General features: G+C 42.9%; 1 protein-coding gene across 1 annotated transcript in view; it reads left to right on the forward strand.

Moving 5' to 3' along the window:
- Positions 1-21,951, forward strand: part of NFKB1 (nuclear factor of kappa light polypeptide gene enhancer in B-cells 1) — a 93,485-nt gene extending 71,534 nt beyond the window's left edge. Inside the window, exons 13-22 of the mRNA XM_008580828.1 lie at positions 578-719; positions 4,097-4,211; positions 11,428-11,629; positions 12,141-12,310; positions 12,637-12,739; positions 15,288-15,412; positions 16,708-16,774; positions 17,102-17,274; positions 18,040-18,220; positions 21,148-21,951. Of these exons, the coding sequence (XP_008579050.1) occupies positions 578-719; positions 4,097-4,211; positions 11,428-11,629; positions 12,141-12,310; positions 12,637-12,739; positions 15,288-15,412; positions 16,708-16,774; positions 17,102-17,274; positions 18,040-18,220; positions 21,148-21,308 (1,439 nt within the window). The 3' untranslated portion in view covers positions 21,309-21,951. The remainder of the gene's footprint in view (positions 1-577; positions 720-4,096; positions 4,212-11,427; positions 11,630-12,140; positions 12,311-12,636; positions 12,740-15,287; positions 15,413-16,707; positions 16,775-17,101; positions 17,275-18,039; positions 18,221-21,147) is intronic.
- Positions 21,952-22,239: the final 288 nt, after the last annotated feature.

Genomic DNA, 22,239 nt, shown 5'->3' on the forward strand with positions numbered 1-22,239 from the left:
GACCAAAAGGAAAAAAAAAAAAAATGTACAAACTGCTTAGCTGGGAAGTCATATAAAAACAGGCTATACATGGGTTTTGGCCCAGAAATCACAGTATGCCATCCCCTGATGTTAAAGGAGCTATCTTAACAAAAACACTAATGGATCATTGAAAGTCTGTCTGTTTATGGCAGAGATGTGTTTTTTCTTGACACATTGCTTAATGAGATAGTAACAGTTCCAATGAAGGATTATTTCATCAAGAGATCACTTATTTAAAATTATGGCAAAATCCAATCAACATTGTTTGGAGATTAATTGTTCCCCTTAAAATAACAAATATTTCTGAACATTTTTCTCCCTGATAAACCATAGATGGGTTTTTAGACCATTCTCTAACATATTTGTCAGTGAGGCAATGTTGAATTGTGCTTTTTCTAGTGAACACAGTCCAGAATCACTGAAAGGAGCATTTTCAACTAAAATGGTATGTGTTGAGGTATCAGAACCCTGATGCTGGTGGTTTTGGCCTCAGGCATGCCATACCTGTAGAGCGAATGTAGGAAGCTCCGCTCTGATTGTGGTCATTGCCTTGCAGATAACCTCTTTCTAGAGAAGGCAATGCAGCTTGCCAAGCGGCATGCCAACGCCCTTTTCGACTACGCAGTGACAGGGGACGTGAAGATGCTGCTGGCCGTCCAGCGCCATCTTACTGCAGTGCAGGATGAGAACGGGGACAGGTAAGTCAGGACTTCTGCATGACAAGAGTTGTTTTAGGGTAGGGAAGAGAGAAAAGTCTTGTATAATGCACACTGGCTAGAGATAAAAAGAATTATTTTTATATTTCACAGTTATTGGGCCCTTTAACTTAAACACTCTCTCTAGGAAAATAATATGTCAATAAGGTTGAGTAAGCAACCTTAGAGACCTGAGAAGCATTCCTGAGAAGGTTTGCTTCTCCTGTCCTGCTGCTGTCACCTATTGGACTCTAGAAGAGCTGGAGTGCTCATCCAAGAGTACATCTCTCTGGACAAGAAAACTAAGATGTATGTAGGTAATGGTTCTTTTTGAAAAGCCTTGCATTATTTATTGGGATAATATTTGGAGAATTTTTAAGAGTCCTTCAAAATCCCTGAAGCATTGTTATCCCAACTGCACATTTGTAATGATAGTATACTCAAAAAAAGGCTCAATGAAAGCAGCAACATCAACAACAAACTGATTGAGGCTATTGTCATTCTTTCCCAGGTACTGGTTCCTTCTCTACTGCCTCTATTAACGGTTACCAGTCTGTGAGTGGATCAGACTCTTGTGACTGCCCCAACCCATGTTGTGTGGGAGTCTAACATTCCAAACACCATGCCTTCCATTCCTGCTATTACTCAGATTATATTTGCAAAGCCACCTGGCTTCTTTCTAAAACTGTTTTCTTACTCCTTTCATTGAGATTTCTAAAATGATACCGAAAGCCTGTAAAAATAACAAGATAGTAGGCTTCAGATTCAAGTCGAGTGCCTTATCTAAAACCTTCCTAAAATAGCATCAACCCTGAGAAATCATTTTCTGTGGAAGAGCTCGTGAGTGCTGTGTTTTAAATCTTAGTTTAAAAGCTGAACCAAATGTGTTAGGAAAGTGCCAACCTCAGGGTTTCAAGCAGAGACCTTTGTTCTCATTCCTTGCAATGTAACCAAGGATGTGGTATAACCACTGGCCTTGTTATACAGTAGAAGAGGAACCAGTACCACCTTCTTTGTGTAAGGCTATGAACAGCAGGATGTGTTTTTCAGGGTTAAATAATCCAATTAGCCTTCAATACCATCTAACCACAAGAGAAAGCAGTTAAGACAGAACAGCAATGTTCCAAGAAACGTTGTTAGGGACCTGCTGAATTGATAAGTCTAAAGAAGATGAGCACATACAAGTTAGAAAGGGAGGATTGTGGAAAGGATTACAAGGCACATGCATTCTGGTGGGTATATAGAGGGGAAAGCACAGACATGTGTAAGGACCCTAGACCTACAGGCTGAGGAAGTGGACTTTGCCAAAGCAGGAAATGAATTCTTAAGAGTCCCTCCTAGGACCCCAAACACACTCACGCAAGCAGGCTCTCAGAGAGGCAAGAGAGATGGGACTTGGGGAGACCAAAGAGGAGTCATCATGAGAGTATAGGCAAGGGCAAGCTTTTGGCCATCACAGCTCAGGCCACTTGTCTTCATTGAGCTTGTCCCATGTGGCTAATAATCTGAATCCTGTAGCCATTACTCACCATAGAAAATCTAATAAAGAAAAAAATATAAAACCTTCTGCTATTGGGGAAATTCCCATGAGGGCGTGAGGATTTGAGGGGGAGGGGGAATGTACCTCTGCTATGAAATGCTGAGCTGCACATGGAAATTTTTAGGCAGTTTTTGAAGCATGACCTTTTTCTTGGTATATATGCATCATGTCTGCATCAGACTTTAGGCCCTTTTTTAGAAGTCTTCCAGCATCACATTTCAAGAGGCAATAGTATAACCCTGAAATCATTCATTTAAAAATCTCTCTCAACTAGTAAAATCACAATTTAGATTGTGAGGCCCTCTTGTGCTGATGTTAATCCCAAATGAAGTATACTTGCTATTATTAAGAAAGAGAGCTTAATAAAGTGGCATCTGATATCTTTAAATTAGAGAAAATCCAGCCCGCATCTCGAATCCCAGATGTACTGCCACTGAGTCATGCTTTGGGTGTGCTCTGCATCTCAGTCTGTCCCTGCTTCGCAGCAGTGCTCTTTCAGTTAGTTGTTCATCTGCAACTCCATAGAGCACCGCACGTGTCCCGTATGTAGGATAGCCAAGAGATTGAGCGATGGCTTTTGGAGCAAAGACGGGCCTGGGCTTGAATCCCAGCTTCACCATTACCAGCTATGGGACCTCGATTGATTGATTACACCTATAAGTCTCAGTTTCATTACCTAAAAAGTGAGGACAATATTACCTACTTCATAGGACTGTTGTTGTGATAAATACAATAATATGTATCAAGTGCTTAGCATAAGCTGGGTAAGCAGAAGCTCTGAACAAATAGCAGCCTCATTTATTATTATTGTCATTGTTGAGTTGTTTCAAATTACTTTTAATAGTAAGTTTTTTTAATAATTAAAAAAATTATGTTCCTAGGGGTAATGTTGGGCACCCGCCAATATTTTCTACCTCGTTAGCAGAAGCCCCTGAGGTTCCTTTGGTCATTCTTATTTTCGTGCCTAAACTGTGTGCTGGGGCTATCAAGCTGACTCACACATAAAACCTGCCATGGAGAAGATCACAGGCCAGACAAGGAGAAAGACATATAGAAAAGTGCAGTTGCATAACCAAGCAGTAATTTTGAGAGGGGACAACTTGCTCTGCTTAGGAAGTTGGGAAAGTGTTCTCTGAGGATGTAGTGTTTGAACTGGAATATAAAGAATGGAGTAGACCTTGCCCAGGCAGAGAAAAGGAGCAAAACCATTCCAGGCAGAGAGAAAATATTTCCTGCATGGTGAGGAGGGTGATGGGGAATATAATCACTTTGTATCTTTAGAAGTTTGTTTCAACAGTTTTCTCCCAATAGTTAAAAGCCTGACTTCCTTCTCCCCTCTTGGGATCTAGGAAGATCTTTAAAAAGCCACCACACTATATTTTGGAGGAAGATAAGAGGGCTAAGTGAGGTAACTAAATTTTTCTGAACACTTCCTAGAGCCAAGCATTCGTTTTATATACACCTCCTGTATGTGAGGGAAAGTCAGGGAAAAGGCAGAGGAGAAAATGCCTGGTACTGTATGGCAGAGGTAGAGCTGGGATTTGAGCTGAGGTCCCTTGGTATTGAGGCCTGGGTGCCTTTTACACTGCAAGGAGTCAGAAGTAATCATTGCCTGAGGCCAAGCAGGCACCATAAATGAGTGTAGCAGCCTTGGATGGGTATTTGGAAGGGGCGGGTCCTCTGGAGAGAGCACCCACCTCAGATTCAAGACATTTTATAGATTCAAAACATTTTAGGGCCAAATAAAACTATGTATGTGAGCCAGATTTAATCTGTAGTTCTTGGGAATCTTTTCTTTTTCATTAATACTTTAATTATTGCCACTATATTTTCATTCCAGTGTCTTACACTTAGCAATCATCCACCTCCATGCTCAGCTTGTGAGGGATCTGCTAGAAGTCACATCTGGTTTGGTTCTTGATGGCATCATCAACATGAGAAATGACCTTTACCAGGTAAGCAAAAATCTCAAGGAGACAGTCGAAGAAAAACTCATAGTTGGGTTTTTTTTGTACAAGTGGGTATGTGCTATTTTTAGTAATATTAACAGTAGCAAAAATACAACAAAACTTCTTTGTAAGTAATATCCTAAAAGCCCATTAGTTGAGTATGCTATTTTATGAATTAGAATCCTTTGATCTGTGGGTATAATAGCAGTTACCCACAATGAAATCAGTATCCCTGCTGGGAGAAAGCAAACCTTAAACTTTAGAAATCAAAGACATCTTAGAGGAAGAACCTAGAGTAGAAATGTCATATCTGTCAAGAAAAATAAAGTTGAAAAAAATTAAGTTTATAAAGCCAATCATTTATAAGAATTTTGAAGTCTATTGACACTTATTTTGGCAACATCCAGATTAAATGTACATCAAATAAAGGATGCTGAAATCAGAACACAGAAAGGTAAAAAGGTTGCTTGAGGAAGAAAAGGTGCCCAAATCAGGTTTAAGTAGCAATTAGGTGGGCTGAAAAACAACTTGAGGAACTCTCTTACAGAGGTCATCAGACACTGCAAAGAAAGAAGTTAACTAGAGACTCAGTGAGGCCACCTGATGGGCATGTGCAGATTTCGGGGTGAGGCAAGGAGGGTGCAAACTGCTGGGGTAGAAGCCAAACCCTGTATGCTGGGCATTGGGGCCCAGACACCTTCACCAGCCTCTCTGGCTAAGGGACTGCCCTAGCACAAGGCCAAGGTAGGGTTTCACAGTCAAGGGCACATTCCTCTTCCCTCCCCCGGTTGCTTTCCCCACCTCACTGCCTTTCCCCCGCCCCACCACTCTTCTGTAGGAGCCTCCTGGTCTTGCCCCCTTCTTAGCTTCCCATCTTTCTCCTTTCCTGACCCAAAGTGTCTTCCTGGTCCTGCTCGGCCTAGATGGTATGCTCAGAACCTTGATTTGATTCAAGGTTATCTCTCCTCCAAAAATATGGCCAACAATCATGTATAATTATTTACTTAGTAAAGGTACCTGTTCCAGTTCTCAATTTTTAAAACAGGTGGTGTGAATCATTATTTCCTCATTTTAAAGAAAAAATTTTAATAACTTAAAGGAAATTAAAATTTTTTCTTTAATTTTAAAGGAAATTATTTTCTTATTTTTATTTCCACATTTTAAAATGTGCTTTAAAAGTACATTTAAAGCAAAAGTACTAAAATGTTTACATGTAGCTCTCAATAGATTTTTATCTCTCAATAGGTGTTTCCTGATAAGAGATAAATAACCATTTCCCATTCAATATAAGTCAGGCTTCTCCTGAGGCTGTTGTGCTCAATGTCAAAGGAAAAATAAAGTTAGGGACTCTTCACTGACTCATAATATAAAATAACTAGGATGAAGCCTGATTTTATATTTATATTTAAAATATATCATTTTGGGAGGTTGTTGGTATTTGGAAAGTCATTTGGCCAATAAAGTTTGATTCTCTCAAATTTTTGGACTAATTCTTCTTTTAAACATCACAAATGTATGAATAAAACTAAGGATGGGATGTTGTAGCTTCTCAGTTCTCCTTTCAAAGACTGCTTAATTCCATTGCGTATAGGTCAGATTCATGTAATTACTTGTTTTTCTGTTTATAAATAGGATCTGCAAAGGATACAACACAACAGGATTAGTAGCTGTGATTTATTATGTGCTAAACTCCTTACTGTGTCAGTTGGTTACTTATATTGAGACTCTCCAGGGCATAAAGACAAAAACCCTGGAACCACCACTATTGACACTTCTGTCCCTTCTGATTTGGGGACTCTTGGGAGGATAGAGGTCCATTTTCTCCCACCTTCTCACCACTCCCATTGATGAGCAAGGATTCTGGATTCTCTAGTGTGCTTTTCTGTTCTCAGACACACACCCAGAGGCAACTTTGATTTAAGAACTAGAAACTGCTAAGATTTGAACTCTCATTTATCTGTTGTAGAGGTTCTCAGATAACTATTCTTAATGGAAAATTATACAGTTCAAAAAGTAATTTGGATTATTTGGCAATTATCTTAACCATGCTCCCTAAATACCTTTCACTAATTTTAGTACATTTCTGTGACCATCTGTCATGATAAAATCCTTCTTCCCACCTACCCTCTAGAGACACACTCAAAATAGCCCATGCATAGAGTTAGGGTTTTTTAGAAAATATTCTCTTTAAACCTTTTTCTCCTCTTCTATTCTCTTTTACCCAGCATAGACAACCACTCTACATTGTATTTGATATGGATTGTTTTATATGTGTATGTTCCCATAAAACATTGGGGGTTTTTCATGCATATATTTTTCTTTCATGTTTTTAATTTTTATAAATATAATATATATTCATAGTTTTTAAAGTGGTACAGAAGGATATACATTGGAAATTCAGAGTTGCCCTCCCTGGCAGTGCACACATCCCTTGCCCAAATGTAACTATGTGTTTGTAGGTATTTTTCTAGATATTGGCTACATATACACATATACCTGAAATACATAGATATTTTAGTATACTCTGACATAAAATCCACATTACATTATACAAACTTCTTCTGCCTTGCATTAACCTTTTTCTTTAATTTTTCATTTGATACAATTATAGATTCATGTACCAGGAGGTCCTAGTATATTTATTGGGAGGAAAGTGGAGGTCCCTTCCCCCACTCTGCCCCGGTGGTAACATCCTGCATAATTGTAGTATGGAATCAAAACCAGGAAATTGACTGATTCAATCTACAGATCTTAATCAGATTTCTCCAGTTTTATATGCACTCATTCGTGTGTATCTGTATTTTTCTTACTGCATGAATTTTGTAAGTGAAAAAGTGGTATTTGTGTTACATGTCACTGTATTTCTGCTTCTGCTGTTTAGAAGATCTGTCCATGCAGTTATGTGTACAGCTAGTTTACTGTTTCTACTCCTGAAGAGAATCCCATAGTGTGCCTCTTCCACCTGTAATGTAATTGTTTCCCAGTCCTTGTTAACCAGCTTCTAACTTCCCACATCAATAGACAATACTATGATGAGTATCCTTGCCCATGTTCCCTTGTGAATTTGTGTCAGAATTTTATTCATATCTATATGCAGGAGTTGGGTTACTGAGGCGTTTGTTTATTTGATTCTCCAGAATGTCTGCATAAGTCTTCACGCCAACAGGCATAACATGAGGGTTCCTGGATCCCCATGTTAACAAGTTTAATATATAAGCCTGAGGCTTAAGATCTAGAAGCCTGAAATATAGAAAACCTTTGGTGGAACTGTGGGAAAAAATGAAAAAAAAACAAAAACAAACAAAAAAAACCCTCTCTTACTCATGGTAAGAGATGTTGTACAATGTGATGCAAAAAAATTATATTAAAACTATAGGTAATTCCTAATTTCTCAGTGTTATAATATGTTATAATTTCATATCTTCTTTTTTACAATCTCATTCTCTTTCCTTTTCCCATCTCCCCAAATGGCATTTCAGAAAACACAGATCTGTAAATACAGCTTCTATTGACTTAGTTATTTTTTGAGAGGAAGGCTCTTGGCAACATCTAAAGGTTTGAGGGCATTATTCCATTTCAAGCCAGGGTTATAGTCCTAGAAGATGAAAAAATAGGAAAACTGATAATCTGGCCCAAAAAATCCTGTCTTGTTTCTGTTATACTAAATAAACACTGTAATTGGTATTTAAATGGCCCAGGCATCATTCATCCCATGAGTTCTTTTTTTTTTTCGTGTCCGGCAACGGATCGCAACCCTCAGTGTCACGCCCGTACCGGACTGGGACCGGCAACGGGATCGCAACCCTCGGCGTTGCGCCCGCACCTCGCTCAGCCAGTGAGCAGGAACCGGTCTGTATGTGGGATCCGAACCCTCGGCGGGAGTGCCGCCGCGCTCCCAAGTGGCGCACTGTAGCAGTGCGCCACCGGGCTGGCCCCATCCCATGAGTTCTTATGTATGTTGGCCAACTACACCAGCTAGGGTTCGGGTGGCCCCCCTGCTGCTTTTGCTACAGCCACTCACTGGTCCCTGAAAGGGAAAGTTTAAGCAAATCATCATTAGACAGGCTGGATTTCATAGACTCCTATGAAATAAACTGATTTATATAAAAATATATTGCTGTTTCTGTCAGTGACCTCAGTTCTTTGAAAGATTCTTTTGTGATTGTGTTTGTTGTGCTCATTTTTGAAAACAAAGTTTTCAAAACATCTCATTTGCATTCTCTGAAGTACTACTTTGTGGGCAGGGGAGTCAAATGGACTATTTAAGTATCTATTGCGTATCACCACAAAGCTTTTTTGTTCATCTTTGCCCTCTGAGTGAGACAGTTGTATTGTCCTGGTGTGTAATTTAGAATCCTATAACATATTTTATAAAACGCCACAGATATGTACAATCAATTATGTTTCAATAAATAAAATAAATCTAAAAAAAAGAAATGGGGGCTTATAGAGTTATATTGATTGGTCTTATGGAGCTGGTCCATGGAACAATGTTTTTTAATATAGTTAATTTAGGGGGCTTACAGTCAAGAGGGCAGAATAGACAGTCCCCAGCATCACTCTTTCTCACAAATCAACCAACTTACAACTATTAAAAAGCCATGACTGCCACGCTGGGGCTGCTAGAGCTCAGGAGAAGAGGAGGTGAGACCCACGGAGTTCATAAAGACAGGAGAAGCCACAATGAGAGAAAGAAAGGGTTATTCCCACTGTTTAGAATCCTGGCCACTTTAAGCCTGGAGCTGGTGAGCACATGGAGCAAGAGCTGGCAAAAGCTGCAACTGTCCCCTTCATATGAAGTTGTTTGGAGGCAGCAGGGGAGAAGAAGGGCTGGCCTGGGGGCCACCAAGACCACTAACAGGGTTTTCATGGACCTACACAGGAGCAAGGAGCCACAACAACTGAAAAAAGGAGCCACTTAGAGGCCAGTGAATCACTGCAAGGGAACTGCGCATGGACCATCCCATTCCAAGTGTTTGGAGTGTGAGAGGTGGGGGAGCTGGACCTACTGGGGGAGCATTGGTGCACAGCATGGACAGCTAATCTGCCCTCCAATTAGCACAGGACCACTCAGTGGAGACTGGTCAGGAATACAGATCTGCAGAGGGTGCAGTTTACTGAAAAGTCTCAGACCCAGACCAGAGTTTCTACACAACCCAGGTGTACTAGAGCTCACAAGACCAAGAAGTATATACAAGGTCAACATTAAAACCTGAGCTACGGGCCGGCCCGGTGGCCCACTGCTACAGTGCGCCGCTTGGGAGCGCGGTGGCGCTCCCACCGAGGGTTCGGATCCCACATACAGACCGGTTCCCGCTCACTGGCTGAGCTAGGGGCGGGCGCAGCGCTGAGGATTGCGATCCCGTTGCCGGTCCCGGTCCGGTACGGGCGCAACACTGAGGGTTGCGGTCTGTTGCCAGACACGAAAAAAGACAAAAAGGAAAAAAAAAACAAAACCCTGAGCTGCACAAAAAGCCTTCCCCAGGGAATCAGCAGCAAAGCAGCAATTTAGCTCAACCCAGGACTCAAGTACTGGTCCCCACAGGAAGTTCCCCCATTTTAGAAGTAAGCAAAGGACAACAAATTAGTTCCAGTGCAGAGTTTAAGTGGTGGGAACATCAAATAATCCAACACAGAACTGAAAGAAAAAACGAAGTACTCACAGACCAGAGACAAAGTGTGATTTTTTTTTTTATTTCAAGCCAGGGTAAGGGGATCATAACCCTTGGCTTGGTGTTGTCTGCACTACACTCTCCCAAGTGAGCCAACCGGCCATCCCTATATAGGATCCAAACCCGCGGCGTTGGCGCCGTCAGCACCACACTCTCTCGAGTGAGCCACAGGGCTGGCTCTAAAGTGTGATATTAACTAGTAAAGGTCTCACATCACCAAAGAACACCTATAAAACCTAGAAGGACTGGAAGCCCTCTGGGCTCCCAAGCCAGGGAAGGGAGATGGCCAAGGGCCTCAGCCATGTCCCCCAACATCCATAACCAACCCTGCAACGAGTACTGAGCCACCACAGGAAGCACCCTGTGCTCCCAAGCTGGGGCAGTGAGGGGCTGAGGGCCTCTGGGCTCCCAAGCCAGGGAAGGGAGATGGCCAAGGGCCTCAGCCATGTCCCCCAACATCCATAACCAACCCTGCAACGAGTACTGAGCCACCACAGGAAGCACCCTGTGCTCCCAAGCTGGGGCAGTGAGGGGCTGAGGGCCTCTGTCTTCTCCCCCTGACACCCGCAACCAGACCGGCAACAACCACAGAGCCACCACAGGAAGTGCCCCAGGCTCCTGATCTGGGGCAGTGGGGGGCCTCGGGCTTTGGCAGTGCCCCCCTGACACCCATAACCAGCCCAGCAACAACCATTGAGCCACCACCGGAAACACCCCAGGCTCCTGAGCTGGGGCAGTGGGGAGCCAAGGACTTCAGTCACAGTCCCCTGACATCAGCAACCAGCTCAGCAACGACTACCGAGTCACTGCTGGAAGCCCCCTGGTTTCCTGAGCCAGGGCAGTGGGGGGCCGAGGGCTTCAGCCACACCCTCTTGTCATCTGCATCCAGCCCAGCAATGACCAAGCCACCATTGGAAGACCCCTGGTCACCCTGCAGGAATGAGGGGAGTGCCATGGGCCTCAACCATGCCCCCTCTGTCCTCCTCCCACCCTATTTCCTTCCCCCTTCCTCTCCCCCCTCCCCCCAACTGCTCCAAAACAAAATCTTAGAATGTAAAAAAATAATAATATTAATAAATAAACATGAAAAAAAATTAGTAAATTTATTTTCCATGTCAGTATAAAATGATGGCACCATTGTTAATTGGTTTTTTATTGAGTAGTTCATTTAAATTTCTTGAGTAAAACCATAGCCTTGATTTAATTTAAGATATGGAATTATCAGCTTCCTACTAGAAACTCAAGAAAACTAAATTTAAAATATCAACAATTAGTGGGCTGTTGTTTGAAACAAGAAAGCTGTTGAGAGTTATAAATATAAAATAACCCTAATTATTTAATGGCTAAATGTTAGTCTAGTATACATACTTCATTAGCATGTGGTATGGAGCAAGGAGTAACTCACTTGCAAGGAAGGGTCAGGAGGTCGTCTGGGAATGGGAAATGGCCCTGCAGTGTGACCCTACCTATTGCAGTGACAGCTACCAAGCTGTGGGTTATAAGTGCCCACTGCTGACCAGTGTATCTCCTGCCCCTTCCCCACTTCCCAGACTCCCTTGCACTTGGCAGTGATCACTAAGCAGGAAGATGTTGTGGAGGATTTGCTGAGGACTGGGGCTGACCTGAGTCTCCTGGACCGCCTGGGTGACTCTGTTTTGCACCTAGCTGCCAAAGAAGGACATGATAAGATTCTCAGTGTCTTACTCAAGCACAAAAAGGCAGCACTACTTATCGACCACCCCAATGGGGAAGGTAAGAGACAATCTCATCATTGGCATAACCTTCTTTGTCCACTTTCTAAAGAACTAGTATGTATTTGATAAATGTGTGTTGTTTGACTTGCACCCAAAGGTGCTTTCCTTAGTCACCTGGAGTTCATCATTTCTTGTGGTTGCTTTCTGTTGCTCATCATAGCTAATTCCTTTAAAGATGACTTGGAGTATTTGGGCAGTAGAAGGAAACAGCAGAGGCCTGAGCAAACATTGTCTTGAAGTATATAAAACATTGTTTATTCAGAGAATATTTATTTACCCTCCATGTCTCCTGAGAACATAATAGGAGACTGTGGAGTTTAAAGGCAGAACAATAGACTTATAGTGCTCTTAAAAATATCTTGAGTAGAGACTCTTGCAGTACTAGTAGTATTGAAACCTGACTACCTCCCTCCCTATCATCCAGTTTTTGCCATTTCCTTCAGCTTCACCGAGGGTCATATTGGGAACAGCCTTCCCACCCTATGACTATCCCTGTGCTTGGGCTTTAGGTCTTAATGCCATTCACATAGCCGTGATGAACAATAGCCTGCCATGCCTGCTGCTGCTGGTGGCCGCTGGGGCAGATGTCAACGCTCAGGAGCAGAAGTCTGGGCGCACAGCACTGCACCTGGCTGTGGAGCACGACAACATCTCCTTGGCGGGCTGCCTGCTCCTGGAGGTGAAGGATGCACTTATTTGCCTTTGCATTAAGTTCTCAGTGGGGATTTAGGGAGATCTTTTCAAAGAATGATGTCAGTAACAGCTATTCTCCCTGCAGTCAGCTTTATTTATTTAATATGTATGAAGGCTTCAGAGTAGCACTTTAGGCATTGCCCCCACCCCCTGCGCAGAATCTCTAATTGGGGATTTCTTCAATGGCAAAGCCAGCCCAAAGTAGCAACTAGGGTAGTAATATGAGCCAAGTGTCCATGCAGACAGGGTAAGGTGGGGACAAAAGGGCACGAGAACCTTCCACTAACTGCTTTCTGTTGGGCTGGATTTCAGGGTGATGCCCATGTGGACAGTACCACCTATGATGGAACTACACCCCTGCATATAGCAGCTGGGAGAGGGTCCACAAGGCTAGCAGCTCTTCTCAAAGCAGCAGGTAAGGTGGCCTGGCAGTCACTGATGGAAAATATTTTCAGAAATACAAACCCAACTTCAGTAGAGCAGCCATGTCACCTTCCTTAAGCCACAGCCTTGCTGCAGAAAGGTTTGGGTAAATAAAAATTATACAGCAATTCCCATTTTAACTGCTATAAAGGCACTATTTGGACTAGTAATCCTGGGCTTCACCCTGCTAGTCATGTTAGTTTTTATTCTCTGGTTCATCTGTTTGTTTTGAGTTTTGGTTGTTTAGATTGACTGTCACTTCTTAAAGTAAGGTTACTTCCTTGTAGAATTCTTAGAAGTTAATTCCTTATAGAGTTCTGAGCAGTACCAGTGTCAGATCATGTCAGAAGTTCCCAGAAGAAAAAGACTTAAGAAATAATTTTAAAAAGTCCTTTTGCAAGAAAAGTCTCTTAGAAATTGAAGTAATAGGAATAAGCAAATGGACCATATATTGAGTACTGTTACAGTGCACAGCACTAAAAATTGCTCTTGTTTTTTGACCTTACTGTGTACCAGGCATTGTGCTAGGCACTCTGTGCACTGTCTCATTTAATCTCATTTAATCCACAATAACAGTTGCAGGTAAGTACCATTAGTATCGTTCCCTTCTAATAGCCAAGGAAATGGACTAAACAGTCTACCAGGTTCCACGCCAGGGACGCAGTAAGTGGCAGAGCTATGAATCATACCTCCGCAGTCTGAACTCCCAGACTTTATTCTCTGTACGCTTTCTCTCCTCTACTCTGCTCATGGATCTGCAGATGTTATTCCACTTTATTCTCTAGTCCTGGGAAGTATAGAAAATTATTTCTGCTCATCCTCAAATCTCCAGTGCCTTGCATATTTAGAACCTCAAAAATATATAACAAAACCAGTATCTTAGAGTATGCCCTGACATATCTGATTTACTTTAGAGGTCATTAAAAAAAATTTTTAGGGCCGGCCCGGTGGTGCACGGGAGAGTGCGCCGCTTGGGAGCGCGGCGGTGCTCCCCCTGAGGGTTCGGATCCCATGTGGAGACTGGTTCCCGCTCACTGGCTGAGCGCGGTGCGGGCGCAGCACCGAGGGTTGCGATCCCGTTGCCAGTCCCCGGTACGGGCGCGACACTGAGGGTTGCGATCCCGTTACCGGTCAGTAAAAAAAGACAAAAAGGAAAAAAAAAATTTTAGAAGGTAAATGCATCACAAATTCAAGAAAACAGAGCAGGTTAAAGTACCATGTTAAAGATACAGGAACTTTTTCTTTGGGGATACCATGTTTTTCTGACAAGTAAAATCATATCCCAAATAAGCAGCAGCCTTTTCTTTCTCTCCTTTGTCAAATTGAACTTTTCCTAAAACGAGTGACTGTGAATGCAGTGTGTGTGAATAGTTTTGGAAGTCACTGGTTATAATTCAGAAATGCCTTCAGACAAGAAGTTATAACTTTCAAATTCTTAGAATTCTTAGAATCTTGTGAAGGGAGTAGCAAGTTATAGTTTCTCTTATATATAAGTGAAACAACTTAGATGGAAAACCTAGTCCTGAGCTCTAAGTCATGAAGCATGTCACTTAAGGAACATATATAGCTTAGCCCCTCCAGTCTTCAGTCCTGCAAATTGTTCATCTTAGTCTCTCCACTGTTTTCATGGTTAGGTTACACTTACTGCCTCATAGATCAGGCCAACAGTGGGAGACTGAAATCAAGAAACAGCATGAAGATCCTTCTTTGGCTCTCATTAGGCACTCTCCTTCTACTGAAGTTTGCCCAAATCACATGTTCTCCCAGCAAGATAAAAACAATTTCCTAATCCCAGAAGGGTGTGTGGAGCTTACACATCAAGCTAAACACTCTGTCATAACAATAGACTCTGAGCCTTTGAGAAGAAACTTGCTCTAATCTTTGGGTTACTTCTAGTTACTTGCTGGAAGCTAAAAAACAGACTAGATTTCCCAAGATTCATTAGCCCCCAGTTTTCCACTGACTATGCATATATACACACACATATGTATAACTACACAACATAACCTGCAGAAATTATTTTGGTGCTTTTTGTTTAAGGATCAGTGCTGTACCCAGAAATAAAGCTGACATGCTGTCACTAGACATCAAGTGTCTTTGCTCTTTTGAGCAGGCAAGAGACAAAGCTGAGAAATGCACATTGGCAGACATTAATTTGAACATTTAGGACCTTAACCCTGAGTATGCACCCTAGTCCCTGTAAACTGCCGTCCATTAATCCTCAGATTAAAGATGTATCATCAGATAAAAAATATCCTATAGAGTTAAATGTGAAAGTCAGAGTATTCAAAGTCTTTTGTTTTCAATAGTGTCCTTAGCTATACAGGGTATTGTAAGACACCTTTACAGTCAAAGTAAATTAAAATTTAAAAAGAAGTTCTCTGGATATTTCAGTAGAAACATGTTTTATGCATTTGAAATTATCCAGGTAATCACCTCTAGCAGCTACTGTGCTTCACTTCTGGAAATCTGACCCCTGCCGGCTGTTGGAAGTTGGTAAGATCTGGGTTTACCAAATGCAGTGTAACCTGACTTTGCAGGAGCAGATCCCCTGGTGGAGAACTTTGAGCCTCTCTATGACCTGGATGACTCTTGGGAAAAGGCTGGAGAGGATGAAGGAGTCGTGCCTGGAACCACCCCTCTAGATATGGCCACCAGCTGGCAGGTGGGTGCTGCTCAGGCTGCCTGATGACTGCTCCAGAGAAAGCCAGAGGTTCAGGAATGTGAGAACAGATGGTCTTCCTGGGGCTTTATTCTCCAAAGAACATGCCTTTTATTTTTAAGAAAGTCTGCTTGTCAAGAGCCATATTTATCTTGAAAAACCTATCCATGAAAGATCTAGGTCAGCTGAGTTCTGAGTGTAAAAGTGTAGCCTAATCAGATCAGAGTTGAGATGTGAGAGCGGCTTAGGAAGAGAAAACACAAAACTCACGTAAGAATGACCCATTCTGAACTCACACCAGAATTGTTACCATCTCAATTTCTGAAGCTAGGGTAAATGTTATTGTTTGCTTTGAAATTAGGTTGATTTCTGAGCATAAAAATCAACTAGGAATTCTTCTGAGGATTCCAATAAATATAAACAGTGAGTAGATGAAAGCCCTCCCTGAAAACTCCACTAAACTGAGATCTGAAAGTAAAAGCAGTTACTAGGTCTTTTAGGCCCAGGGAGAACAGCTAGAGGGAGGAGGTGGGCAGCCTGCAGATCTCCAACACAACAAAATCGATTTTTTTAGGGGTGAGTACTGTTCCACATCTGAGAACTGCTCTCATGCCTCTTGCAGCCTGTTTGTGGTGAGCTGAGTGACCTTGGTAGAGACCACATGGTTCTCCCTTTATGTTAGCACCTCATTTCCCCAGAAGGCCTCACCACAGAGCACAGAAAGATAAACCACTTCAGTGACCCTATGCTGTTCTTGCCTAGGTCAGCCAGCAACAGAGTCACTACAGAGAACACCAAAAAGGTCTCCATAGCTGCGTAGTTTGTTTTTTAACCGAAGACATTTCTGGAAGCTCAGTTAAAATATAAATGGTGCCAGAAGACTACTACCAAGTCTTATGAGCATATATACATCTCAGTTTGAGCAAGCTTATAAAATTCATTCTCATAAGCCTTTTACTAGGGTGGAGGGGACAGCAAGGGGATACAGCTTTGCAGCTCTGAGTAAGCTCAGTGCTGACCCAGCTCTCTGACCAAGTGGTGGCTGGCTTGGTGGCCTGGACTGCCTCTGTCCCTTAGAAGGGTCATGGCTCTGACTGTGTGAGGGTATCTTAAGTTCTCCTGCCCACTCTCAGTTCCTGCAGAGCACACCTCCCAGCCCAAAGCCCCCAAATCTGTTCTTCCACCTTTAGGGTGCTGGGCCCTCCTAAGAAGGACATGCTGAGTTCTTCAGAATAGAGACAGATTTCCCAGTGTACTCTTCAGTGTGTAATGTTTTCCTATATTTTTCTTCCCAACAGGTGTTTGACATATTAAATGGGAAACCATATGAGCCAGAGTTTACATCTGATGATTTACTGGCACAAGGTGGGTTGTGGTGGAACCAGATTCTCTTAACCAGTATTATCTCCATGATATCGTTTAAAGGGGAAGGAGAATCAGCATTATCCAGAGTGTACTGTGAAAGGCAAAGTTCTTATTTCAGAATCAAAAGATCCCAGAGGTATGTAAAGGACAATATCCAGTTTTAATCTACTGTGAATATACTGCTGTTACTCAGCGGGGCTTCTGCCGACTTTCAAGTAGAGTAGCTAGGTTGCTTCAACCAGGAGTTGGAGGGCCAGCAAGGTGGCAGTGACCAGTCCCTCCAGATCATAGGGTGAGACAACCGTGTTTCTCCTTCATATCCTTCAGGAGACATGAAACAGCTGACCGAAGATGCAAAGTTGCAGCTCTACAAGTTGCTAGAAATCCCTGATCCAGACAAAAACTGGGCTACTCTGGCACAGAAATTAGGTCTGGGGATACTTAATAATGCCTTCCGGCTGAGTCCTGCTCCCTCCAAGACTCTTATGGACAACTATGAGGTAAAACTTCATATTTATCCACTTTTATTTGACTTTACTCTCTTAACACCACTGGCCAGTGCATAATCCCCTACCCTGTTCCTTAGATCTGAGGAAGAAAATCAGCCATTGCCCAGAGTCTGGTAGGGTGACCCAGGCCAGGATGGACAACCACCTTCCTGAAAATGCTGTTTTCAGAGACCTTGAGATTTTCCCTGTTTTCAAATACCTGGGGACTACCTGTCAAAATGCTACTTAGAGGGTCACAGAACTTTGATCCCTCTGAATAGACACAACAGACTGTATTCAACATGCATATCTTCCTGTCCCCAAGAATAAGCCTTGATCTGTGTCAGGACAAGGAGTCGGCATTCTGTGAGATGGTGCTTTCATTTCTAAACATAACAGGTAGAAAACCATGGGGTGAAGTTACTTTCTGTTGAAATTTTCCTTGCTAGCTATTGTTTCTCAGTGGATTTCATAGCCTCAGTTTACACAGGGGTGCTGCATGGACGTCACTTTAGGCGGAGTCTCTGCCTCAGCATTTCACTCATCATTCTCTGTGATTTCCTGAGCTGTCTTTGAGTGGATATAGGAAACTTGATTCAAAGACTACTTTCTTAGTTGCTCTTCTTTCTGCCCGTCCCGGGAGCACCTGGCTCTCTCTGAGTGGAAGAGACAGCATGGAAGAGGGAAGGGAAGAGGGAAGAGATGGGGTGTCGGTGTCTACAGCTTCACAGGGTCTTGAACACAAGAACACTCTCGCCCTTCGTTTCTTTCCCGCAGGTCTCGGGGGGTACAGTCAAAGAGCTGGTGGAGGCCCTGAGCCAGATGGGCTACACCGAAGCGATCGAAGTGATCCAGGCGGCCTTCTGCACCTCAGCAACCGCAGCCTCCAGCCCAGTGAAGACCACCTCTCAGGCCCGCTCGCTGCCTCTCTCGCCTTCCTCCACACGGCAGCAAATAGGTAAAGAAAAAAAGACAGGAAAAGCAGTAGAGGTATTCCCTGCTCCCCCAGGCTGGTGTCTTCAGTTCTCTTGGGATACGGCATGGCAGTTCCCTTCCCCCCATCATGTCCTGAATATACTTTCCTGTGTGTCTGTCTACCCTGGGGCTCACCCTCTGCCCCTCCTGACTTTACCATTCAAACGAGGAGACTATTCCCATGGACAGTCACATGGACACATGAGTTACTTCGATTCTCAATAAATACCTAAAAACAACATGATGTGCATAGTTAAGGTAACATTATTTCTCTCATTTCTTAAGTTTAAAGAGAGAAAGAGATACAAAGCGAGAAAAATGCACAGCACAAGGTTTGTAGAACCAAGGCTAGCATCCAGATGAGAGACTGATGCTGTGATTTTTCCCACCATACCACCCTCAGTTCTTCCACTTGCCCCCCTCCAGTGATCTCCTTCTTCCTTCAACCTCCTCTCCCATGCCCATGACACTGACCTTGTCTCCCACAATTAATGGTGCCATCTGTCATCCCACCAAAAAAAACATAACCATAGGGAATGGACTTTCAACACAGCTCAATAATCCTACATTTCTCTATAACTTTATAATTTTTTACAATTTTCTCCCACTCTCTAAACAACCATTGCATGCTTTCTCTTTCCAAATGCTCAACACCCCTTCCCTCTCATCCAGTACCTTTGCCTCACACTCCATTGAAGAAATAGAAGCAACTAGAACCCTGTCATCTTTGCACCATCAAGTCTGCTGGCCTACCTGTGCCTGTGCCCACATTGGCAGCCTTCCATCCGGGCTCAGTGGGCTAAATGTCTGTGCCCAGCTGAAGAGCAGCCACTCTCCTGGGTCCACACCCGTCCCTTCCCCAGGTCCTTGCTCCTGTAATTTTTGCCTCTTTCTGTCCTGCATTAGTAGTTCCTCCTTCCTGACTGGATCACCTAGCAAGCAAGCTGTAATTTCCTCATCTCTAAAAACGAAACAAAAAAATCACTCTCTTGATCCAACATCCCCTTTAGCTACAGTCCAATTTCTCTGTTCCCCTACACAGCGAAGCTTCTCAGAATTTTTTTAGAGTTGTTCTTTCTACTCTAGAAAGAACAGAAGGTGAGGCTTCTGTCCTCTCCTGGACCCCCTGGAGCTGGGGTTCCACTCCCACCACTCAATCATGCCTGCTCTGGTCACCGTCCTTCTCATCCTCTCGACATGCGTGTGTCACATACATCTGCACTCATGGCTTTGCCATGGCACACTCACCTCGCTGCCTCCTCCATGCTCATCTTGTAGAGTCACAGCCCTCAGAGTCCAATCCTAAGCCCTGCTTACTTCTCTGCACAGAACTCCTAATACCCCACTCACCTCAGTATTGGCCACATCTGTCAGAAGCACTGCCATCCTCCAGGGGGTTAAGACAGAGTTCTACAAATTACCCCTGAGTACTTGCTGGCCCTAATTGTCTGCCATCCAACCCCTCAAGTTTCTTCCTCTCTGTGACAACCACCCTAGTCCAGTCCACTCATTTCCTGCCAGATTCCCGCAGCAGCTCCTCATCAGTGAGGTGATGTTACTCCTGTTGTATGCCCTACAGTTCTTTCATCCATTCAAAAAGTCCTTATCGAACACATACTGTGAGCTTAGCATTGTTTGAGGATTTGAAGATAAGGCCATGTCCCTGCTTTACCCATTTGCTGTTTTTAAACATTGCTTAGATACACTCTTCCTGTCTCCCTGCTCCCCTCCTGCTCCCAAGTGTTCCCGCTGTTCCCCTAGGTCAGTAGTCTCATCTGGCCCTAAGGCCTTGGACCCTCTTCTTCCCCTTCCCTGGAAAGCTCCTCACCTGGCTGGCTCCTTCCTGCCACTCAGTTTCAGTGCCAATGTCACCTTGTCAGGCGGGCTTTGGTAGGGGAGTAAGAACAAGTGTCATTTTGCACACTTTAGAAAGGAATAATGTATCTACCAGGAAAACAACCCAGATCTCCTGTCTCATGACCCAGGGCTCCTTCTACATAAATACTCAAAGAAAAAAGTGAATATTTATATATTTAAAAAGCAAAAACTTAAGCATTAAACCCTTAACTTGCAGTTATTTTTAAAATACCTCACAGTTTCTAGCATTCAATAGGCACCCAATAAAGATTGGGTGATTGAGGAAATCAATCAATACCAAGACAGTAGCTATGCCACTGCTACTAAAGTCTTAATATTCTAATATTGGATTTTGATACATAAGAAGATAGCATTTTGTTTAGTGTATATTAGGCTTCTGTTTCTTTGGTTGTTGTCTTTATATAGCAAATAATTCACATTGGTCAGATCCCTAAGGATACTTCTCAACAAAGAGAATTGAACCTCATTTTCCAGTAGAGGCTCATTTTCATCAAAATCACTTTACTTTTTGCTACCAAAAATGTTTTTGAGGCACTGTATACTGTTTAATAGCATATGAGGCCCAGAGAGATACCTCATTTTTAGTTCCTACTTTGGTTACCAATTTATTTTGCTTAGGTTCAGCAATTTCCCTGGCTATGAAATAGTAATACAGTGGTTGGAAAAGTACACCTGATTTCTAAGAATGAAAGGTGCACCTTGAGTCAAGAGAATTCAGAAAAGTTTCCAATAAACGCAAGACTAGCGTGCAAGAGAAAGATGTGCAAACGTGGCTAATTCTGATGTCTTTACAGTTTGCGTGATACGTGGTATTTTCTGCCCTCACATCCCTGTAGGCAGTACTGAGGAGCAGGGGCAGGCGGGTGGCATGCAGTGGCTGGTGGAAGCCAGTGGGCAGGAGTCGTCCACACAGGAGTCCATGAGCCTTTGGAGCCAAACTGGGAGCCCCTCTGTAGTGTTAGGTGTATGAGAGTAATGCCTTTGCCTCGGTCCTGGCGGTGCCCCCCATGAATTCATGTTTTCTCCCCTCAGATGAGCTTCAAGACAACGACAGCATCTGTGACAGTGGCGTGGAGACATCCTTCCACAAACTCAGCTTTACAGAGTCTCTGACCAGCGGCAGCTCATTGCTAACTCTTAACAAAATGTCCCATGACTACAGGCAGGAAGGACCTATAGAAGGCAAAATTTAGCCCGCTGGCGAGTTCCCACGCAACGTAAACCAGAGCGCTAAAATTCCAGTGCATTGTCCAAAGGAAGGAAGGTAAAGTGCATCCAAAGGTGCTCAGAAGAAAACTGGCCGCCTGAATCATTCTTGATTTAATCCAAGGCCTTTTAAATTTGGCTTCCTTTCTTGGTTCTTAAATAAATTTTAGCTTGGTTTACCTACAGATAGTATCTAGCGATCACAGCGCTCAGCTGAGCTGGTGCATCGTTGAGGGTGAGGTAGACTATTGAGCTTTACCGGCTGCTCCTGGATTACAGCTGCTTTCTGTTGTCATTGCTGCCGTCCCTCTGCCGTTTCCCACCATCATTAAAAGTTATCACTGTCCCCACCTGGTATTCTTTCTAGCCGTCCACAGCATGGCTAGATATTCACATTAAAGATTAAGAAAAGGGATTTTTTAAAATGATAGTACTTTGCGTGCAATAAAAAAGGCTTATTGCTTTTTCTCTGTGATTTGAAAAATAAAAAACATGTACTTGTCAATATTTAAACATAATTACAATCAGTGCTGAAAATGGTATTTCCCCCCTTTTCTGCATTTTGCTATTGTAAATATGTTTTTTAGATCAAATACTTCAAAGGAAAAAATGTTGGATTTATAAATGCTATTTTTTATTTTACTTTTATAATAAAAGGAAAAGCAAATTGATGACCTCACCTTATTTGATCTCTGCGAATACTTGTCTAAGATGATTCCTTGTAATCATGGGATCATTCCATAACCTGTTTATCATATTCACATTCCCCGTTAGAGTTTTTTTTTTTTTTTGATCTAGAACTGAACAAAAAAAGTTATCAAAAGAAACGTGTTTTAACCTAAGATAAAAGCTTTGGGTTTGTCAAATCCTGGCCCGGCTCATCTCATCTAGACTGTACTGCCTTGCCTTCCTCCGTTG

Source organism: Galeopterus variegatus, unplaced genomic scaffold (genome assembly GCF_000696425.1).
Source record: "Galeopterus variegatus unplaced genomic scaffold, G_variegatus-3.0.2 Scaffold88, whole genome shotgun sequence".
Taxonomy (NCBI): domain Eukaryota; kingdom Metazoa; phylum Chordata; class Mammalia; order Dermoptera; family Cynocephalidae; genus Galeopterus; species Galeopterus variegatus.